The 20753-nt window shown below is 42.4% G+C and overlaps 1 protein-coding gene across 1 annotated transcript; it reads left to right on the forward strand.

Annotated features, from left to right (window-relative positions):
• Positions 1–6586: 6586 nt before the first annotated feature.
• Positions 6587–20306, forward strand: BOD1 (biorientation of chromosomes in cell division 1). Its single transcript, XM_060765118.2, has 4 exons — positions 6587–6919; positions 11116–11240; positions 16072–16289; positions 19473–20306. Exons 1-3 carry the CDS (start codon positions 6674–6676, stop codon positions 16286–16288), a joined length of 588 nt encoding a protein of 195 aa, XP_060621101.2. The 5' UTR covers positions 6587–6673; the 3' UTR covers position 16289; positions 19473–20306.
• Positions 20307–20753: the final 447 nt, after the last annotated feature.

Consider the following 20753-nt stretch of genomic DNA (forward strand, 5'->3'; position numbering starts at 1 on the left):
CAGGGCAACACTAGTAATTATATGTTTTTAATGGGTTTTATATGTTTTTTTGTAATATTATGTTGAACGTTTTAATTGTATTTTTATGAATGTATGGCATCAAATTCTGCCAATTCCGTAAGCCACCTTGAGTCGCCTTAGGGCTGAGAAAGGTGGGCTACAAATACCGTAAATAAATAAATAAATAAATAAATAAATGTTTTTTATTATGTGTATTTTTGAAACAAATTGTTGCCTATATATTTAAGCCACCTTGGGTACCCTATGGAGTTGAGAAGGGTGGGGTATAAATACAGTAAATAAATGCATTACTCAAGGGAAAAGGTCAGCTTGACCCCTTCCAAGCAGTCAAGTCAGATTAAGCCCTTCTAAGCATCTAGCTGCAGCTAAGTCAATCCAGACAAATTGCTGGCCATGATAGTCTTCCTGGACCCTTACTAGACATTTTGCATTAATTCTACAGTGTTTATGCACTGTAGAATAAGTACTCCTAAATACCTCTAACTGAACTGTAAATCGCAGGATTCCATAGGATGAAACAATAGCAATTAAAGTGGTAATAAGCTGATACACCTAATAACTACATTTGTCATAAATTAACAAGGGCATCATTTGTTGGGAAATCCCTTGTTCCCATTCTGCATTGTTTCAGTGTCTCATTCCAAGATGAATAATGGATAGATGGTGGTCATGAGGTCATGCTTGAACTTTGCTTTAAAAGAAACCATCTGATTCAGTAGTTCTACAGTACAGGCATGCTGGGTTTGTAAACTCAACATGTAACTTAGCCATATTATTTCCAGAAAATTTTATTGGCCATGAAAAAGCAGGGTGGGGTGAATGACAGAGAAGTTATTTTCAGATTATCATTTTACTGGGTAATGAAACAGAATTAAATGCTCAGAGAACCAAATTGGAGAATGTGAGAGTGTGATAGCCTTCTGTTTTAGTCCTCTGTCATACTCTCTGTAGGTTTTTTATTAATTAAATCCTCACTAAATCTCTGGCAGAAGTGTGCCACAGTATCAGGGGAAGTCAGAGTCCATTTTACTGCATGGTGGCTCAGCTAAATGTTTCCATTTTAGGTCTCTTGTTCCTGCAGATTTGGAGGATTTGTTCTCATAGATTAGTTGCCATGCAACAAGTGCACATTCACATGACTGTCATGATCATCTGGGTATCCTTGTGATAATTATGTGTACTGCAGCCCAAAAGGCACAGTCAGAAGCAAATTGGCTTAATATTCTGTCAACATCCATTGATTAATTGATTGTATTTCTGTATTGCTTCCCAGCATAAAGGCTCCCGAGGTAAGAAGCAAATTAAAACATTTACAAAGATAAAACATTTAAAAGCATATTTTAAAAAGCATATTATTTTAAAACCCCTTAAAGTAGTCTAAGAACAACCCAATAATCTAATTTTGAAACAGCAGTTTCCAAATACTGGATGCCATGCAGGACTGCATTGCTTTTCCTGCCAGACAGAAGCTTAAAAAGATTAGGCCAACCTTACATCATCGAAGAGGGAGTTCATAGCTTAGGCATTGCTACAGAGAAAACCCTGCTACTTGTACCCACCATCCTAACTTCGAGAGGTTTTGAACACACAACAGGACCTTCTCCAAGCATCTGAAATTTCTGGCAGGTTTATATGAGAGAGGAAGTGGTCTTTAGATAGATCATTTAGGGCTTTATAGGTCAACGCCAGCATCTTGAAAACTGTCCCTGTTTCTTGCTTACCTTAAAGATGCCAGACAATGCACACAATCAAATTTCAATAATTTTGAATCAATTTAAAAAGACAATTTAAAATAATCTTGATTCCCCTTTATTCCTTCTTTCTACAGAATGGCACCCATTTATATCATAGGTTTACACTACCCTCTCCTGGCCAGTTTACATATTACAGTTTGTGACTAGTGCATATTGAAGTTAATCTTTGGCATCTGCTAAGTTCCAGTGTGCTGTGTATTGTCAAAGGCTTTCATGGCCAGAATCACTGGGTTGTTGTAGGTTTTTTTTCATATATATGGCCATGTTCTGGAGGCATTCTTTCCAGACGTTTCGCCTGCATCTATGGCAAGCATCCTCAGAGGTAGTGAGGTCTGTTGGAACTAGGAAAATGGGTTTATATATCTGTGGAAAGACCAGGGTGGGACAAGGAACTCTTGTCTGCTGGAGCTAGGTGTGAATGTTTCAACTGACCACCTTGATTAGCATTTGATAGCTTGGCAGTGCCTGGAGCAATCTTTTGTTGAGAGGTAATTAGATGTCCCTGATTGTTTTCCCTCTGCTGTTTTAATTTTATAGTAAATGGGACATTGTTGTTGTTGTTCATTCGTTCAGTCATCTCCGACTCTTCATGACCTCATGGACCAGTCCACACCAGAGCTCCCTGTTGGCCGTCACCACCCCCAGCTCCTTCAAGGTCAGTCCAGTCACTTCAAGGATGCCATCCATCCATCTTTACCTTGGTCGGCCCCTCTTCCTTTCGCCTTCCACTTTCCCCAGCATAATTGTCTTCTCTAGGCTTTGCTGTCTCCTCATGATGTGGCCAAAGTACTTCAACTTTGTCTCTAGTATCCTTCCCTCCAATGAGCAGTCGGGCTTTATTTCCTGGACTGGTTGGATCTTCTCGCAGTCCAAGGCACTCTCAGCACTTTCCTCCAGCACCACAGCTGGGACATAACACATTCAATTCAAAGACAGAGAGAAAACAGGAATACTGTTGGTAACACTACTTCTCTGCAATATGGCATCCAAAAAGTGCTGCCCACAGTACATCCTCCTGAAGACCGAACTGTGTGTTGTGTTCATTTATTTGACATCAGCATGCCCTCCACTGTTTTCAGATAAAATACTATGTGTTCTAATTTTGAGAAATACTAGAAAACAGCATTGCCTAATAATGCATCAAAAGTTCTCAGCCTTTTTTTCCTGGAAGAACCCCTGAAATAATTTTCAGGTCTCAGAGACCCCTGTATAAAAATTATATCTGCAGCTTAGAGTTTCTCCTTCATTTACCTTTTTAAGTCATGAACTCTTGTGGAACCTCTATCAAGCCCTCATGGAACTGTGGGGCTCCAGGGAAACCTGACTGAGAAATTCTGGTTTAAAATATGCTTATTTATTTATCATATCACAAGTGAACCGAGGGTACAGTTGTACTGTATTTAAAAAACACAAAGTTTAAAAAAACTTGCCATTATACTAAATGTCCTTTGACCAGTAGCTGGCCACTTGGAGTGCCTCTGGTGTTGCTGTGAGAAGGTCCTCCATTGTGCATGTGGCAGGGCTCAGGCTGCATTGTAATAGGTGATCTGTGATTTGCTCTTCTCCACACTCGCATGTTGTGGACTCCACTTTGTGACCTCATTTCTTATGGTTGGCTCTGCATCTTGTGGTGCCAGAGCGCAATCTGTTCAGTGCCTTTCAAGTCACCCAGTTTTCTGTGTGCCTAGGGATTATTATGGTCTTTGCCTGATTTCAAGATGGCTATGACTCTCGCTTTCCTCCAGATTTTGGGGATCTGACAGGATGCAATGCAGTCGTTGAGCAGCTTCAGCAGCCAGCACCTTGCTTTGGAACCAACGTTCTTAATTTGATCCATCCGTAGATCATCCAGGCCAGCTACCTTTCCTATTTTACATTTATTGAGGGCCATGTCCAATTCAGTAGATGTAAAACGTTCATGAAGGTTGTTGTTCTCATTATCTGGTTGTCTGACTATTGGTTTCCTTCTTACTTTGGTAGCAAGGTTGGGTTTCCCATTCTTCAGAAGTTGATGGGCTATCTGATGTGCCTTTATGCTGGCATGGATATTAGTTTGTGAGGGATTATTGCTCCCCCTCCACACCTCCGTGCCTTCTGGCTGCTCCTGCCCATTGTTCTTAGCAGCCTCCACACCTTCTGGCTGCTCCTGTCCATGTTGACTTCTGTTATCAGCTTTATCCACTGTTCTTTCTTGGCTTCAGAGATGGAGGACAGAATGCTTTGCGCTGCCTGAAGGTTTGCTCACTAAATGGGTCTTCATTGTGGAGCCTGTAATAGTTAAAATATGTTTCTATATTTGTAGTGTGTGGTTGACATGCACAGCAAAATAGCTAGCCTAGCAGGGTAACCTTAACAGTGAAGCTATTGCTTCCTCTGTACTTTTTGAACTACTTAACGGCTAAGAGCAACAATTACCCTGCAATTGTGCATAAGGAACTACTAATGCAGTTTTGCCTATTGGCTAGAATTGCTTTTCTTTTCTGGAATCCAGCAGCAGATGACTCAGGGAGCAGTACTGTTTTGTATGTCTGTTGCTGTGTGCCTTCAAATCATCTTTGACTAATAAGACCTCAAAGGCCAATCTATTTCTTCAGTGGCAGGCTACCCTTCCCTCCCTCTGAGGCTGAGAGAGAGTGACTTGCCCAAGATCATTCACTGAGTTTCCACGGCTAAGTGAGGAATCAAACCCTTGTCTCCAGTCATACATGATCCAATGCTCAGAATTCACACTGGCTTTCTCTATATGTTCACAAATGTGACATTGACTCCAGACCTAGAATTAGCTTCAAGCATAATTCTGTACAGAAGCCATTCTAGATGTTTTACACCAGAGGTCCCCAAACTAAGCCCAGCAGGCCAGATGTGGCCCACCAAGGTAATTTATCCATCCCCGCCCTAAATTTTAAGTTTAGTCGCCCTCAGTCTGGGGCCGCTTCTACACTGCCAGATAAAATCCAGATTATCTGCTTTGAACTGGATTATATTTATTTATTTATTTATATCCCACTTTTCTCCCATGAGTGGGACTCGCAAAGCGGCGATTATATGGCAGTGTAGGCTCATATAATCCAGTTCAAAGTCAATAATCTGATATAATCCAGTTCAAAGCCAATAATCTGGATTTTTTAAAAATCTGGCTGCATAGATGGGGCCTGAAACAACTTGAAGGCACAGAACAATAGTAATCCTAATGATCTTGACTATTTCAGCAGCCAAAAGCAGGCCAATACTTCCTATTGAAATACAGGTACGTTTATATTGGTTGAAATTGTTCTTCATTTTAAGTACTGTATTGTTCTACAATAAGGTGTGTGCAGTGTCCATAGAAATTTGTTTATGGGTTGCTGTGAGTTTTCCGGGCTGTTTGGCCATGTTCCAGAGGCATTCTCTGCGGATGTTTTGCCCATATCTATGACAGACATCCTTGGAGGCTGAGGGTCTGTTGGAAGCTAGGCAAGTGGGGTTTATATATCCGTGGAATGTCCAGGGTGGGAGAAATAACTCTTGTCATCTTGAGACAAGTGTGAATGTTGTAATTGGCCACATTGATTAGCATTTAATGGCCTTGCAGCTTCAAAGCTTGGATGGTTGTTGCCTGGGGTATCCTTTGTTGGGAGATGTTAGCTGGCCTGGATTGATTCTTGTCTGGAATTCCTGTTTTGATGTTCCTCTTTATTTACTGTTCTGATTTTAGAGGTTTTTTTAATACTGGTAGCCAGATTTTGTTCATTTTCATGGTTGCTTCCATTTTGTTGAAATTGTCCACATGCTTGTGGATTTTAAGGCCATTAGATGTAACCAAGGTGGCCAATTGCAACATTCACACTTGCCTCCAACGGACAGTTCTTTCTCCCAACCTGTTGTTGTTGTTCATTTGTTCAGTCATCTCCGACTCTTCGTGACCTCATGGACCAGTCCACGCCAGAGCTCCCTGTCGGCCGTCACCACCCCCAGCTCCTTCAAGGTCAGTCCAGTCACTTCAAGGATGCCATCCATCCATCTTGCCCTTGGTCGGCCCCTCTTTCTTTTGCCTTCCACTTTCCCCAGCATAATTGTCTTCTCTAGGCTTTGCTGTCTCCTCATGATGTGGCCAAAGTACTTCATCTTTGTCTCTAGTATCCTTCCCTCCAGTGAGCAGCCGGGCTTTATTTCCTGGAGGATGGACTGGTTGGATCTTCTCGCAGTCCAAGGCACTCTCAGAACTTTCCTCCAGCACCACAGCTCAAAAGCATTGATCTTCCTTCGCTCAGCCTTCCCTAAGGTCCAGCTCTCACATCCGTATACCATGGCTTTGACTAGGCGGATCTTTGTTGCCAGTGTGATGTCTCTGCTCTTTACTATTTTATCGAGATTGGACATGGCTCTCCTCCCAAGAAGTAAGCGTCCCAACCTAGACAATATATAAACCCCCACTTGCCTAGTTTCCAACAGACCTCACAACCCCTGAGGATGCTTGCCATAGATGTGGGTGAAACGTCAGGAGAGAATGCTTCTGGAACATGACCAGACAGCCCGGAAATCTCACAGCAACCTAGTGATTCCGCCCATGAAAGCCAGAAACAATTCGTTCATGGTTTTGTTTTTTGTTTTTCGATTCGCCAACAGTCTGAGGGAGTGAAGCGGCCCTCTGCTTTAGGAGTTGGAGGAGCAAGGCTTGAAAGCCACCCCTTGAAATGCAACCACTGCACTGGAATGGTGGCGCGTGGAGCGGCGACAGCACTGTCCGGGCTCACAAAGGAAGGGCCGCCTCCCTCCCCAGAGCAGCCGGGGCCTCGCTTTCCCAGCATGCAGCGGGGAGGAGTGACGCAAATGCGCCGCGACGGCCGCTTCCGCGCCGCCATCGCCGCCTCTTCCTCATCCTCCGCTGCGCCCAGGGCCCTTCGCCCTCTTCGCCGGGGATGGCGGAACCCGGCGGCGGCGGTGGTGGCGGTGGGGGCGCCTCGTCCTCGTCTTCCTCCTCGTCCTCCGCCACGGGCCTCGGAGGGGGAGGGGGAGGGGGAGGCGGGCCTGGGCCTGGCGCCGCGGACCCGGCCTCGCTGCCCCCGGGGGACGCCCAGCTCATCGCCCTCATCGTCGGGCAGCTCAAGAGCCGCGGCCTCTTCGACGCTTTCCGGAGGGACTGCCTCGCCGACGTCGACACCAAGGTCCGCCTCGGCCCCGCCACCCCCCCCCCTCCCTCGCTCCCTCTTCCTTTCTTTTCCCCTCTCTTTTTCTTTCATTCTTTTGTTCTCCCTCCCTTTCCTTTCTTCTTTCTCCTTGTGCCTCCCTCCTTCCTCCCTCTTCCTTTCTTTCTCCTTCCTTTTCCTTCCCTCTCTCCCCTTCCTTCTTTTCTCCATTCTCTCTCCCTCTTCCTTCCTTCTTTCCTCTTCCTTTCTTTCTCCCCTTCTTTCTTTCCTTCTCTCCTTTCTTTTCCCCTCCCGCTCTCTTCCCTTCCTTCGTTCCTCCATTCTCCCTCCCTCTTTCTCCCCCTTTCTTTCTTTCTTTCTTTCTTTCTATCTTTCCCTCCTTCATTTCCCCCCTCCCTCTCCCTTTCCTTCTTTCCTCCATTCTCCCCCTTTCTTTCTCCCCCTTTCTTTCTTTCTTTCTTTCGCTCTTTTCTTTTCCCTCCCTCTCTCCCCCTTCCTTCGTTCCTCCATTCTCCCTCCCTCCCTCCCCCTCCTTCCTTTCTTCCTCCCACTTCTTTATTTCCTACTCTCCTTCCTTTTCCCCTCCCTCTCTCTTTCCTTCATTCCTCCATTCTCCCTCCCTCCCTCTTCCTTCTTTCCTTCTGTCTTCTTCCTTTCCTTCTCCTTCTCTCCTTCCTTTTCCCTCCCCCTCTCCCCATCCTTCTTTGCTCCATTCTCTCTCCTTCTTCCTTCCTCCCATCCTTTCTCTTCCTTTCTTTCTCCCCCTTCTTTCCTTCTCTCCTTCCTTTTCCCTCCCTCTCTCCCCTTCTTTCTTTCCTCCATCCTCCCCCCTCCCGCTTCCTTCTTCCCTCTTCCTTTCTTTTCCCCACTCCTTCCTTTCCTTCTCCTTCCTTCCTTTCCCCTCCCTTTCTCTCCCCTTCTTTCTTTCTTCTTTTCCTTTCATTCTCTTACTTTTTCCTCACTCCCTTTCCTCTTCCCTTTCTTTTCCCCACCCTCTCCTTTCCTCCCTTCCCCTTTCCTTCTTTCATTTCCTCTCCTTGTCTCTCTCCATTTTTCTTTTCTTACTTTTTCATAATTTGTTCTGCTTTTCTTTTTTCCACTCCCCCTCCCTCCTCTTTCTTTCTTTCTTTCTTTCTCTCCCCCTTCCTTCCCAGAGTTTTGAGCATGCCTTTTGCGGAGCCAGGTCTGAAGTGTCCCTTTGTGAAGAAAGGGCTTCCTCAGGCCTGGGCAAACTTGGGCTGTCCAGGTATTTTGGACTTCAGCTCCCACAATTCCTAACAGCCAGCTGGTAGGAATTGTGAGAGTTGAGGTCCAAACATCTGGAGGGCCCAAGTTTGCCCAGTCCTGGATTTCCCCCATTGCATCAGCCCCTCCCTCCCTCACACTCCCCCTTGCACCTACTGCATACAGTTGGGCTTGGGCTCCTGGAAAGGCTGGATCTTTGAGGTCAGTTCATTCAGGAGATCCAGGCCACACTTTAGGGGAAGGTCTTGGAAGATGAGTCATGACTTTGCCTGCCCTGGCTCAATACGATGGAATTATGGGGATTATGATTTAACAAGATATTCTGCCTTCTCTGGCCAAGAGTGCTGCTGCCCCACCAACTCCAGGGATCCCATAGCATAGAGCCATGACAGCTAAAGTAGCGACAAACAGCATTAATTCTACAGTGTAGATGCATCCTCGGTTTTTAGGTTATCTGAACCTAAACTATTAACACTCTTCAAAGCACTTTCAGTGTGCCTGGAAACAACTGATATCTAAAGAGATGATTTTTTTTAATGTCAGGAGCAACTTGAGAAACTGCAAGTTGCTTCTGGTGTGAGAGAATTGGTCATCTGCAAGGACGTTGCCCAAGGGATGCCTGGATGTTTTGATGTTTTGCCATCCTTGTGGGGAGGCTTCTCTCATGCCCCCACATGGGGAGCTGGAGCTGACAGAGGGAGCTTATCTGCGCTCTCTTCGGATTTGAACCTTCAACCTGTCTGTCTTCAGTCCTGCTGGCACAAAGGTTTAACCCATTGCGCCACCAGGGGTTCAAGAGATGATTGAAATAAGGGAGACTGAAGTGGGTCATCTCAAAATCCATAATTTTGGCCAGAAAACCAAGGCAAGAGTTGTGCAGTGTGCCTAAATACCCTGGCACTGATCCCATCTGATCTTGGATGCTAAGCAGGGCCAGCTCTGATGAGAGGGTGCCAATGAATACCAGGTGCTGTGGGCTATAATTCAGGGGAAGGAGATGGTAAAACTGCATTAGAATATCCCTCGTCTAAGAATGCCTTGTAAAAACCATGGAATTGCCATAAATTGACAGTTTTAAAGCACATACACAGTTATTGTGTGACTTGCATCTTCATATGGCTCTTTAGGTGAGTCCATTCAGGAAAACAAACTTGGAGGCTGAAAATTGTCTCCAGGTTATTTGTTTTGACCCTGCCTGGATTGGAATACCTGTTTTTCCACATACAATGTTTCCTCACTTATTGCGGGGATTCCGTTCCAGGACTACCCACAATAAGTGAAAATCCGCAAAGTAGGGATGCCATATTAATTTTAATATTTATACATTATTTTATGTATTATTTTCTTACCCGCCTTCCAGCCCATCCCAAGAGCGCCTGCCTGCCTCCCTAGCCTCCGCAGACCCCTGCAGAGCTTCCGGAGCCATGGAGGCAGCAGCAGGCCAGGGAGACAGGCCTTCCTCGCCGCACTTCCAGGGTCTGTGAAGGCCAGGGAACAGACCTTCTCCGCCGTGCCTCAGGACATCATACTTCCGGGGTCCCTGGCCTCCACTGGGCGTAATATTATATATTTTTTATTAATATTTTCAAAAACCCACAAAACAGTGAGTTTGCTAAAAGTGAACCGCGAAGTAGCAGGGAAACACTGTATATGCATGAGCTATCTTGCAAGTCTGAAAATGGAATTCATTTAATCTTTCATATGCACCTAGCCTGAAGGTTCTTTTATGCATAGTATTTCCCATAAATTTGTGCATGAAACAAAGTTTATTGACATTTAACCATCAGAAAGCAAATTTTTCACAATTTCATACGGACTACCCCATATGAACAGGATTTTGATGTATTTTGGATTTCAGAATTTAAGATAAGGGGTGCTTAACCTGGACGTGATTTCAGGATAGTCTGGAGAATCTCTGCCATCCAGTGCAACAATGAGACGGGTGGACCAGTGGTGTGGACAGTTCATATTAGAAGCCTTCTGAATCAAATCTGGATTGATTTGTTCACCTTTGCATGATCTAATTGCAATATTAATAAATGACACCGTGATTCCCAAGGCAAATTCTTGTTGCATCTAGATAAGCTTTTTAAGAGCTTAATGTTTTTAGGAAAGCATTGCATCATTTCTTGAAAGTTCTCACAGTGGCTTTCTGTTTTCTCTGGAATCAAACATTGGTTCCTTATTCTTACCTTAGATGTCCTCATGGCCTTCTCTATTCTACATCCATATATATCCCATTCTGCGATATTTGTTTCTCTAGAACCCTGTTATCTAGTGTTTTTTTCTAATCCCTCAATATACAAAAGCAACACTTGATGCTTCACATGCCTGAAAGTATCTCCCAAAACATCTATGATTTTCTGTCCATCAACACTGTCCTCAAAGCTCAGCTCTTCCTGATCACTAGTGTCACATTCTGCAGTAATGGAGTCTGTAGCAAAGCCTAGTTGTACATAATTGAAGTAGTTGCATGTTGCCTCCTTGTGTATTCTGCCTCCAGTTCTCTCTTCCTGTAATAAAGTTTAGAATATAAGCTTCTTGGGGTATGAGGCAGACCTCTTATCTTTTCCTGATGGTGCTACACATAATGGATATGATTGATATTTCTACAAGTTCAGTGTTGCAAGTACTATGTTTTCCCATACAGTTATTCCAGCTGTTAATATCTTTGCTAGTGACTATTTTAGTTTGTGTGTAACTTAAATATTTCAGTAGAACAATAGTAAACTCTCAAAAGATTCTTATAGCCAGTAATAAGCTAACATAACAGTTTTTCTTAGTATATCCGGTATAAGATTTTCCATTTACTTTTTTGCAACAACATTTGACATCCCATGTAACCACGAGCCATCATTTCCTAGTAAAAATATGAACGATAGAGCAGAAAAATGCATTTTATAGAGTTATCAAGGAAGGATTTCCCAAGAAACCCTTCAAGGTTGTATTAACTAGCCTATTTTGTTCAGCCAGCCTACCAGAATTTGAGACAGAAAGTGGACAACTTTGTGTCTACCCACCTGGATAAGCAGGATTGGAATCCAGCAATGAACAAAAATCAGCTGCGGACTGGCCTCAGGCAGAGTGTGATTCAGTAAGTAAATGCTGCTTAAATAAAAGTGGCAGTAATGAATCATTTTTTGAATCCTTGAAAATACAATTTTAGCTTGGTGTGACACTTCTAAATTTAATGTGCTTTGTGTAAGAAGAATTCTGGGTAGATAATGCCCTTTACCTTTTGAAATGTTATTATCCCATTGCTAGTCAACTCAATTTCTGGGTATTCAGTTCTCTTCTGCAATTAAAATTGTGCAAGATAAAGTGGGAATAAGTTGGGTGGTCCATGCCCTTTGCCTACTGTCTCCAACTCTGAAAGCTATTCAGCAAAGTTCTCTTGTACTAATGTAGGCTCCTCACGTGAGCAGCTGTGAGTCTCCAGCAGATGCCTTTTCCTCACATCTCAACTTGCATGTCCAGTAATGAGGGATTCTGGGAGTTGTTGAGTGAAAACATCAATAGTGCCACTTAGCCCACTCATGCGTGAGAGTCATGGTCCCATATTTCATAAATAAAGCATTCATCCATCAACATGCAGCAGACGGTCATAAATGGGGAAATAATGGATCATGATAGTCAAGTATCTGGTACATCCTACATTCTCTCAGAACAATTGTGACATAAGATTGGGAGGGAGAGGAGGTTCTGCTCACATGGGATTAGATGTTTGCCAAAGTGGAATTTGTGGGCAAATGTCTAGGATGTACAAACATTCACAGTTTGGGAAAGGGCATCTTACGGAACTGCAATAGTTTAGCCCCATTTTTATCCACTTCCAATATAAGATGAAATAGCCTGTGCAGTTTAATATTATAAATTAGTTTTTTGTCCAGTAGAGTGCACTGGTAACCAGTTTTCTGAATTTGGCTCCTTCAGTTATTGCTGCCAATAATCCAGCTCAGTAATGCAGTATGTGTTTTCTATAAATAGGCAGAAATCACTCCCCATTTTTGAAAAAGGTCATGCTTGTTTATTTATTTTTATGTATTATATGAGATTAATTGCTTTGGTATATAAAAGGTAAGAACACGCCAGCCTCCCAACTCTGTAAATTAACTAATATGTAGCAGCAGAATCTAAAGTTTCTGGACATTTCTAATTTTATTAGTCCAAGAGCAACTAGAATTATCTTGGACCTGGAGATTCTAGAGAAACAGTGGTTTCCAATTCATAGTCATAAAGGCTCTAAGACTGCATTACCGATGAGTGCTTGAAGTTTGAATGTTTCTGTTGGTAAACCATGGAAAATAATGAAGAGCTGACAATGAGTTTAGAAAAACAACAGCTGTTGGAGTATGCCTAGAATAAAAAGGAGATCCTCTGACAATCCTGTGGCCTGAAGTGGCTTCTGGAGATTTGTCCTCTAGGCTGTGGAGGTCTCTAGGCAAGCCCCACTCCAAATGTCCCAGATCCCAGTGTGCAAGGCTCCTTCGGTCAGGGTGTGACTCCTTTATTGATAGGGAATATTTTTCCTTAGTTCCTTCTCTGTCTTCCCAGGAGAAAGAGAAGATGTGAAGATGACTACCTTCTCATGTGGCAATTATAGGCAGCACATTTTTCCTCCGCAGTTTTTCATGCTTGGAAATGCCAGGAGGAGTGCCTTAGTTGCATTCCTGCCAATAGAAAATTTCCATCTGGTCCTTCAGTCTGATTCTTGTTTCCCATCCCAGTCTAGAACAGAGGTGGGATTTACCAACCCAGTAAGATTTCCAGAAGGGACCTTTATGCTTATTTAGAAACCATTCTACTCTGCCATGGGATTGCTCTCCTTCATTATTGTACAATGTGATCCCGTATTTTGTGGGGCTATATTCCAATACCTCCTGTGGATATCTGGAACCATAGGTAATAATGAACCCTAGATTTTGACTCTGTTGAGCTGGAAGCATACCATAGAATCATACTGGATGACCAAAGAGTCCAGAAACACTTCCATGTTATTTTTTGAAGCATGGGTTTGTGAAACCATAGATAGGGAATCTATAGATGAGGAGGTTATACTGTAAATATAATATAAATACAGTATGGCCCCAGTACCCTCAGTTCCATCTGTCTGCACTCAATACAAAATATTCTCGCTAGAAATTTTCCAGATTCTCCAACATTACTCTGTGGTAGATTCCAGTGAAAGACATTCATTTTAGTGGGGTTCCTTGTTATCCTTGTTTTCTATTTCTATAGTAATAATAGTAATAATCTTAATTTATATCCTGCCCTATTTTCCCGAGGGGACTCAGGGCAGTTCAGGAAAGTTTCCTCTGGAGATACTGTACACATAACATTTGTCATTCAAATTTATAAACAAAATAAAAAAAAAACATTTCTTACACAAAAAAATATATTTCCCTTGTTTTTCCATACAAAAAAAATAATATCCACTCGTGAAAAATATATAATAAATGCTAATTGTGCACATATAACTAAACAAAAACCTTTAATTCTGCTCAGAATCAAGTTTTAGTGAGAAGGCTACTTTTGGCTTTAATAAGAATTGGACACTGGAGAGGTCTTTGACATGGAAGTGTAATATATATTTATGATGACTAGCACCAATGACATGGAAGCATATATGTCATCCTTGATATACAGTTAGTTTTGATTTTTTTTTTGTTTAAATAGCAGTTCTTGGTGAAATCTCTGTTAACCCCCAAAGGGATGTAGTAGCAGATGGAATCAAAGCTATCACATAATTTAACTTTATTGTTTTCCCTGCATTGTTTGCTAAGTAACAAGAACCAAGAAGGAAAATTCTCTTTTTTTGTATCTGATTCTCAGACTCTAACATGCCTATTTATGAGACCTTGGATTCCACAGTTCATTGGTTAAGAACTTCTGATTTAGAAGATATGTGTCCTTGGTTCCATTTCCAAGAGTCCAAAGCCAGCTTACAACAAATAGCATATTTATTTTCGGTTTAATAAAAATTATATTGCAATATAACACAAAAGAACTTACTGTTAAAAAATGAGGCAACACTGAATACCACTTGTATCAGTGGAATAAAAAGTTAACAGTCCAGAAGCCTGATGAAATAACAATATCCTGATTGTTCTGTGTAAAACTGAGAAAATGAGCTGGCTGAGCTTTCAGAGAATGGCATCCCACAGCTTTTGTGCCAGTACTAGAAAGGCCCTGCCCTATGTTCCAGCTGTCAGAGTGTCTAAAGGCAAAAGGACACAGAATAAATGCTTTAATGATTCTGGAAGGGCAGCCTTGAAGGAGAGGATGTTCCTTCAAGCAGCCTGACAACAAATTGTTTAGGACTTTGGAAGAGTCACCAACACATCACATTATAACCACAAACACATGAAAATCTAGTGAGGATTGCATTTGTGGAGTAACATGCTCCACAAAGTCAATTCCAGACAACATAATTGCCACACTTTTGTCTAAAAGTGGAGGTGTCCAAACACTTTTAAAGGGCAACCCACCTAGTGCTTGTAACAATGTTCCAGTCCATGCATGATCAAGTCATGTGTGCGTGGCCATGCATGACTTTTTCTTGGAAAGAGCACATACAACGAGAAACTGTGCAAAGGCACTCCTGGGCATACTAATAACCTGACCATCCAGGAACAAAGTCTCAGGACCCCTCCCCACTTCTCACCTTGTTTTCAATAATATTAAACAGGACTCATAGTTTCTGATAAACGTTCCTACTGATTGGCATTTTTTTCTTGTCTGGATTACATTTCAGTTGATTCACTCACCTCCCATCTGTAACTGTTCTCAGGCAGTGATCTTGGTTCCCTTTCCTTTGAAAAAATGTTAATCTCCTTACTTGGAAATGAGATGAGAGGCAAACCATGCATGGAATATTTTTTGTTAACTTTTGTGAATGCTCAGATGTTTTCTACATTACTGCTTCCGGTGCTGAAAGCTTAAACAGAATTCTATAACAATAGCTGCTCTGCTGCTGTGGAAAGTCAACAGCCACCTCGCATGATGGCAGGGTTAGCAATCCCCTTAGGCATTGCACATACTGCCACTTCTGTACGTGGCATAGTGCATAGACTGTAGGAGTTGGAAGGGCATCAGAGAAGATCCAGCCCTCGGTTTTTAGCCTGATGAGACCCGCCCTTCTGAAAGCTCATCAAGTCCAAGTGCTGAAGAATACTGGTCTTTCTTAAGAATCCACATCAGCTCAAAACACCGTGTGCTCTTTATTTTCAATCCAGACTGGGTCACCTTAGGCTTGCAGCTGCTTTTCCACATGCTAGTCAGTGTCTCTGTTTTTTTGCCTCCCCTAGCCAGTTGCAGACATGACTTAACCCCCGCCAGACAGCTGATGCCCTGGTCTCCTGATCCAACACAACCTTGAAGCAATAAGTCATTTCTTAGTTTCTGACATTCTATTCCTCCAAAAAGCTCTTTGTCATGCGCTGCATGTGTTTGTTTTTGTTTGCCTTGTAAAAGGTACCATGTGTCTAGACAGACAGAAGTGGGGAGCAAGTTATGGCAGTGGGCCCTGCGTCTTTTGTTAGTATACTAACCAGAATTCTTTGTTCACTTATCTCTTCCCACGTACTTGTTTTTTCCTCCTCCCTGTGCAAAATACCTTGTATTTGCTGATTGGTGTACCACTAGCATCCTATATCAGCTTTTATCCAGTGTGCCTTTTAATTGACATGGGTGGCCAGGTCTCTGTAGTGAACCTTTTGGAGGCCCTGGGGAGTGACAAGTTCAGAGCCTCCTGATACTTCTTAGCAGTGGGTGAAGTGCCACTCTTGTGCAGAAATGACCAAAAGAACTGTCGGTTTACACCATGTTAATTCTAATTGCAGTTGACATGACGGCTGCAGAGAGCTAGCAGGGCAGGAGTGATGTTTTTTGGGAGAAGCTGAATTACTCCTTTGTCTCTGCCCCAGGTCAGGGATGTTGGAAGCTGGAGTGGACAGAATTATTTCTCAGGTGGTGGATCCAAAACTAAACCACATCTTCAGGCCACAGATAGAGAAGGCAATTCATGATTTCCTGGCTGCACAGAAGAAAAAGGAATTGGTGCCAGTTCCTCCGCCACCGCCGCCTCCTCCTCCTGAGCCTGAGAGTCAGGAGCCGTCCCCTCCATCACAAGATGCCTCGTAAGGTCTGGTATTGCTCACCTTCTCCTTTTGCTCACGCTTGTTTCCCTTTTGCACTGTCATTCATGCAAGGAATGTACTTCACACTGGCCAACAAGCCAGAACAGTCAGGGGAAAGAACAAACTGTGAGGCCTACTGTAGTGGTGAGTAAGTTTGCCATTAGAATCCTAGCTGCTTTCTTAGCAGCAATTATATTTTTATTAAGGTAATATGCCTTTTTGACTACTGAGTCCCTGCTGAGATGCAGGAAGAGCAAAGGGCATCTGATGGAAACTAGCCCAGGAGATGTATGACTAGAAGCTGGCTTCTGTGGGAGGCCATTAATTCTGCAGAGAGTGGGCAAACTGTTGTTAGACATTGTAGAGAACTAAGCGAATACATTTGCAGAGATCTGCAAATGTATACTGAGAACTGATGTGGTATAGTGGGGTGAGTATTGGACCCTGGAAGAAAGGATTCAAATCTTCACTTAACTACTGAATCTGTGGGTAAGTCACACAGACTCAGAAAAAGGCAATAGCTAAGCCTGACTGGAGTTTTGTTTTTTTGTCAAGAAAACCCTTTGCAAGGTTCACCTTAAGGTTGTGAAGGCACACAAGATATACACAAGCACACACCTGGTTGATCAACTGAAAAGTTGTATCATTAATGAGAGGTGCCAGTGGCTTTCTTTATTCTGAAATCCCACACTTCTGACTGCCCTACTGTCTTATGGCAACCATGTAGGATGTTGTTGTTTATCCTACTTGAGGTACCTCAGGAATGGGGAAACTTTGGCATATTCAAAGCCCCTTCCTTCCCTAAGAAAGAGGATAAATCATATTTTACAACCCAGTATGACCAACTTTTGAAGCATTTACTGAACATACTTTGTCCTGTTCTTCCTTCCCTGTGATTGGGGAGGAGGAATGCAGGGTTTCCATGCAAAGTGCCGGTTTAGCACATAATGATGTCAGGGTCAGTAGCCCAACTTCTTCAAGAAGTGCTGTATTTTGCAGCCATTTCTCCTTTGTATTAAACTCTGTTAAATCATATCTTGTCGACATTATGTATTATGGTAGTGCATGTATATCTGTGGGTGTTCATATCCCACAAGACGCTCTGCATGATCAAGGAAAAGAACCGTTAGTTTTCTGCCACCTGTCATAGAAACGCACCAACAGGTGCCCCTTGGCCTTTTACACCTAACTAGCTTTCCTGTTACTAATTACCAGAGTTAGCATTAGCTTTGGCTGATGGGCCAGCTCTTCCCCTTCCTGAAATTAGATCTAAAGATGATAGTGCACTTACGAGCTGGTAACCTCAAGGCTGGGCTTCTCCAATGCAGTGTATACTGGGCAACCTCTGTACCATGTTCAGACACTCCTGTTAGTTCAAAATATGACAGCCAGGTTGGTTACACATGCATCTAGGAATGAACATTTTACACCTATACTAAAATCATTCCAGTAGCTGCCAATTATATTCCAACCGAAGTAAAAAAGTGTTGGCTATAGCAGGATCACCTTCTCCCATACAGTCTGCCCCAGAAACTTGTGTCTGCTGGGGGTCATTTAGTCCAGCCAGCCAGAACCCAACTGACCGCTTTTACCCAAAGGACCTTTTCATAGGTTGTCCCAAGATTGTGGAATAGAAGAGCTCAGGTAGCTAAATCAGCCGTCAGCATTCAAGACAGAATTGAAGACCTATCTATTTTGGCAATCAATTTTAAACTCTGAATTTTAAATGTACAATTTATTAATATGCATTATTTTAATGGGTTTTAATATTTCTTTGTCTTTTAATACATGTATTTTGATGGTCTTAGGTTATGTGTGTATTTTAATTATGTTGTACCCTGCCTCAAGCCATAAGGTGAGGCAGTTAAATTATTATTATTATTATTATTATTTTACTGACACAAAAGCACAGTATGTCACAGCAAACAAGATCTATATGCTGGATTTCATATCAAAAAATCACAAGTCGAACACTTCCCAAGTGTCTAGGACTGTGTGATGTTTTTTGAATGATGTGCGCAGATCCAAGTAAGGTGGCCTTTTGCAGTTGACAGATCGTGATTTTGTCGATGTTTATTTATTATTATTATTATTATTATTCTGACACAAAAACACAGTATGTCACAGCAAATGAGATCTATATACTGGATTTCGTATCACAAAATCACAAGTCAAACAAGCGTCTAGGACTGTGTGATGTATTTTCAAATGATGCGTGCAGATCCTTTTGCAGTTGACAGATCGTGATTTTGTCAATGTTTATTGTTTCCAAATGTCGGCTGTGATTTTTTGGCACAGCACCCATTGTGCCAATGACCACTGGGACCACCTGTACTGGTTTATGCCAGAGCCTTTGCAGTTCAATTTTGAGGTCCTGATAACGGCTGAGTTTTTCTTGTTGTTTTTCCTCAATGCGACTGTCACCTGGTATGGCAACATCAATAATCCAAACTTTTTTCTTTTCCACAATTGTGATGTCTGGCGTATTGTGTTCTAAAACTTTGTCAGTCTGGATTCGAAAGTCCCACAGTATTTTTGCATGTTCATTTTTTACTAGCTTTACAAGTTTATGATCCCACCAGTTCTTTACTACTGGCAGGTGGTACTTGTGACATATTTTGTCCTCCTTTTGCAGGGATGCAAAATTGTGTAAGTGTAGTGAGCTTTCTCTCTGTAATGCAATGTGCCTCTGAAGTCCACCATGAGGCTCTTAAGTAATTCTTATCCAAGACGCTCCTTAGCAATGCAATGTGTATTAGAGGTACCCTGAAGCAGCAACTGCTGATGCTGTTGAGTGTCTCTTGGGCTCAGAACGGTACTGGAAATGAGGCTTTGCCTCAAATGATAGGCCCAAACCTTGGAGAGTTATCCAGGAGAGCTGCATTCTGTAAAGCAGTGTGGTGTCTATTGCTCAAGCTGCTTTGCTATCACTCCACAGTGAGATATAGGACCAGGCTGTGAATAGCAAGGTTTAAATTAAACCCAGAGCTCTTGTTCTTTCTGCCACTTTGTTTTTTGAGGGTTTTTTTTTTAAACTGACTTGGGTTACTTTCCTTTACTATATGGGTTCTCCATGAATGAAAATCACAAAGCTCATCAGTTTTACAAACTGAGTTAAGTAATAATTATATACACAGTTGTGTTTAAAATACATTAAAGTCTTTTTTCCCTTCTTTTTTCTTTTGCAGTGCATTTCTAGCTTTAAGGATGCTACAGTTACAAAACACAGGCTGAAGATGGCAGTGGGCTGAATATCTGCAAGAGTGCAGTTTGTCAGCTAATATCGACTACAATTGAGTGTTCGCAGAAATCACAAATGGTTTTTGTGTGGTGTGGAGGAATAGGCTAAATGTGAAACTGTATTGATATGAGCAAAGGTAGCAAATGTTTTGCTGATTGCATATTTCTGAGTGAATTGATCCTTTGGGGGGAACCACTATGGGAAAAATGGGATCTGGTGTGATATTAGTGAAAGTGGTGGTATTTGGGATGTAGCAAATAGGGGGGAAGGGCTTTCTGGGCATGCTTGGTTTCCTGAGGGGCCACTGTGCACTAGAAAGCCTTCTAGAGAGAGATCTGGAAAAAAGAAGCATTCAGCACGCAAGCATGAAGCCGGTCATTTACCAGCAAGAGATGACTGAATACTACATGCTTTTTCAGTCATAGCTCCCTTGCAGTGCCTGGCCATGTGTGATACAGCTGCAAAGGACTGTTCACCATTGGATTTCCAGGTGTATCCAGAAATGGATTTGGGGGGGGAATTGTGTTCCTGACACACCTCTGCAACTTAGCTCACTTTCCAAACTGATCAAGGAGGTGAGTGTAAGCTAGTCTTCTTCTGTGAGCCTTGGAATGGAAGATGACATATGTTTCTTTATATATTTTTGTCTGTAAGATTCTTCAGGTGCCTGTTAGAAGCTTCTTGGAGAGGCATATAAGCTCTCAAGTAGGCATTTGTGCTCAACTATTCGGCTAGCAAGTATCCAGATTCTTTTTTAAAAAAATAAACTATTAGAAAAGTATTTGATGTGTGAGACTTTTTTTATTTAGTTGTTTTTTTTTTCATCTTTACCTATAGTGATATCCACTGACATGGTTTCTGGATTTCATAGACATTTGTCAGGGAGGAAAGCTTCAAAAATAAGAATTTGTCACACCTGAATTTCTAATCCAAACATATTGTTCCTAAAAACAGCCTTCACTCTAGGATACAGTGGAGCACACTTAGTTTGACTCTATATAAAAAATAGAACATGAGTGTTTTCATGAGAAGTTAAATAGAAGATTTCTTTTCAGGGAAAAATGAAGCTATTAAATGTGCCCAGAACGCAGTTGGCCTTTACAGGGGTGTTTCAGATTTAGTGCCAAACTTTTAGTTGATAGTACATGAAAGATCCAGGAATGAGGATTTAGTGTACTCCCGCCATGGTTTGTTCCAAATCATGACACACTATTGCATCCAAACTGGA

Source organism: Anolis sagrei, chromosome 2 (assembly GCF_037176765.1).
Source record: "Anolis sagrei isolate rAnoSag1 chromosome 2, rAnoSag1.mat, whole genome shotgun sequence".
Lineage (NCBI taxonomy): Eukaryota > Metazoa > Chordata > Lepidosauria > Squamata > Dactyloidae > Anolis > Anolis sagrei.

Coding starts and splice junctions, on each gene's coding strand:
- BOD1 (XM_060765118.2), top strand. CDS start 6,674: ATGGCGGAACCCGGCGGCGGCGGTGGTGGCGGTGGGGGCGCCTCGTCC. Junction 6,920..11,115: donor TCGCCGACGTCGACACCAAG/GTCCGCCTCGGC, acceptor TATTTTGTTCAG/CCAGCCTACCAGAATTTGAG. Junction 11,241..16,071: donor CTCAGGCAGAGTGTGATTCA/GTAAGTAAATGC, acceptor TCTCTGCCCCAG/GTCAGGGATGTTGGAAGCTG.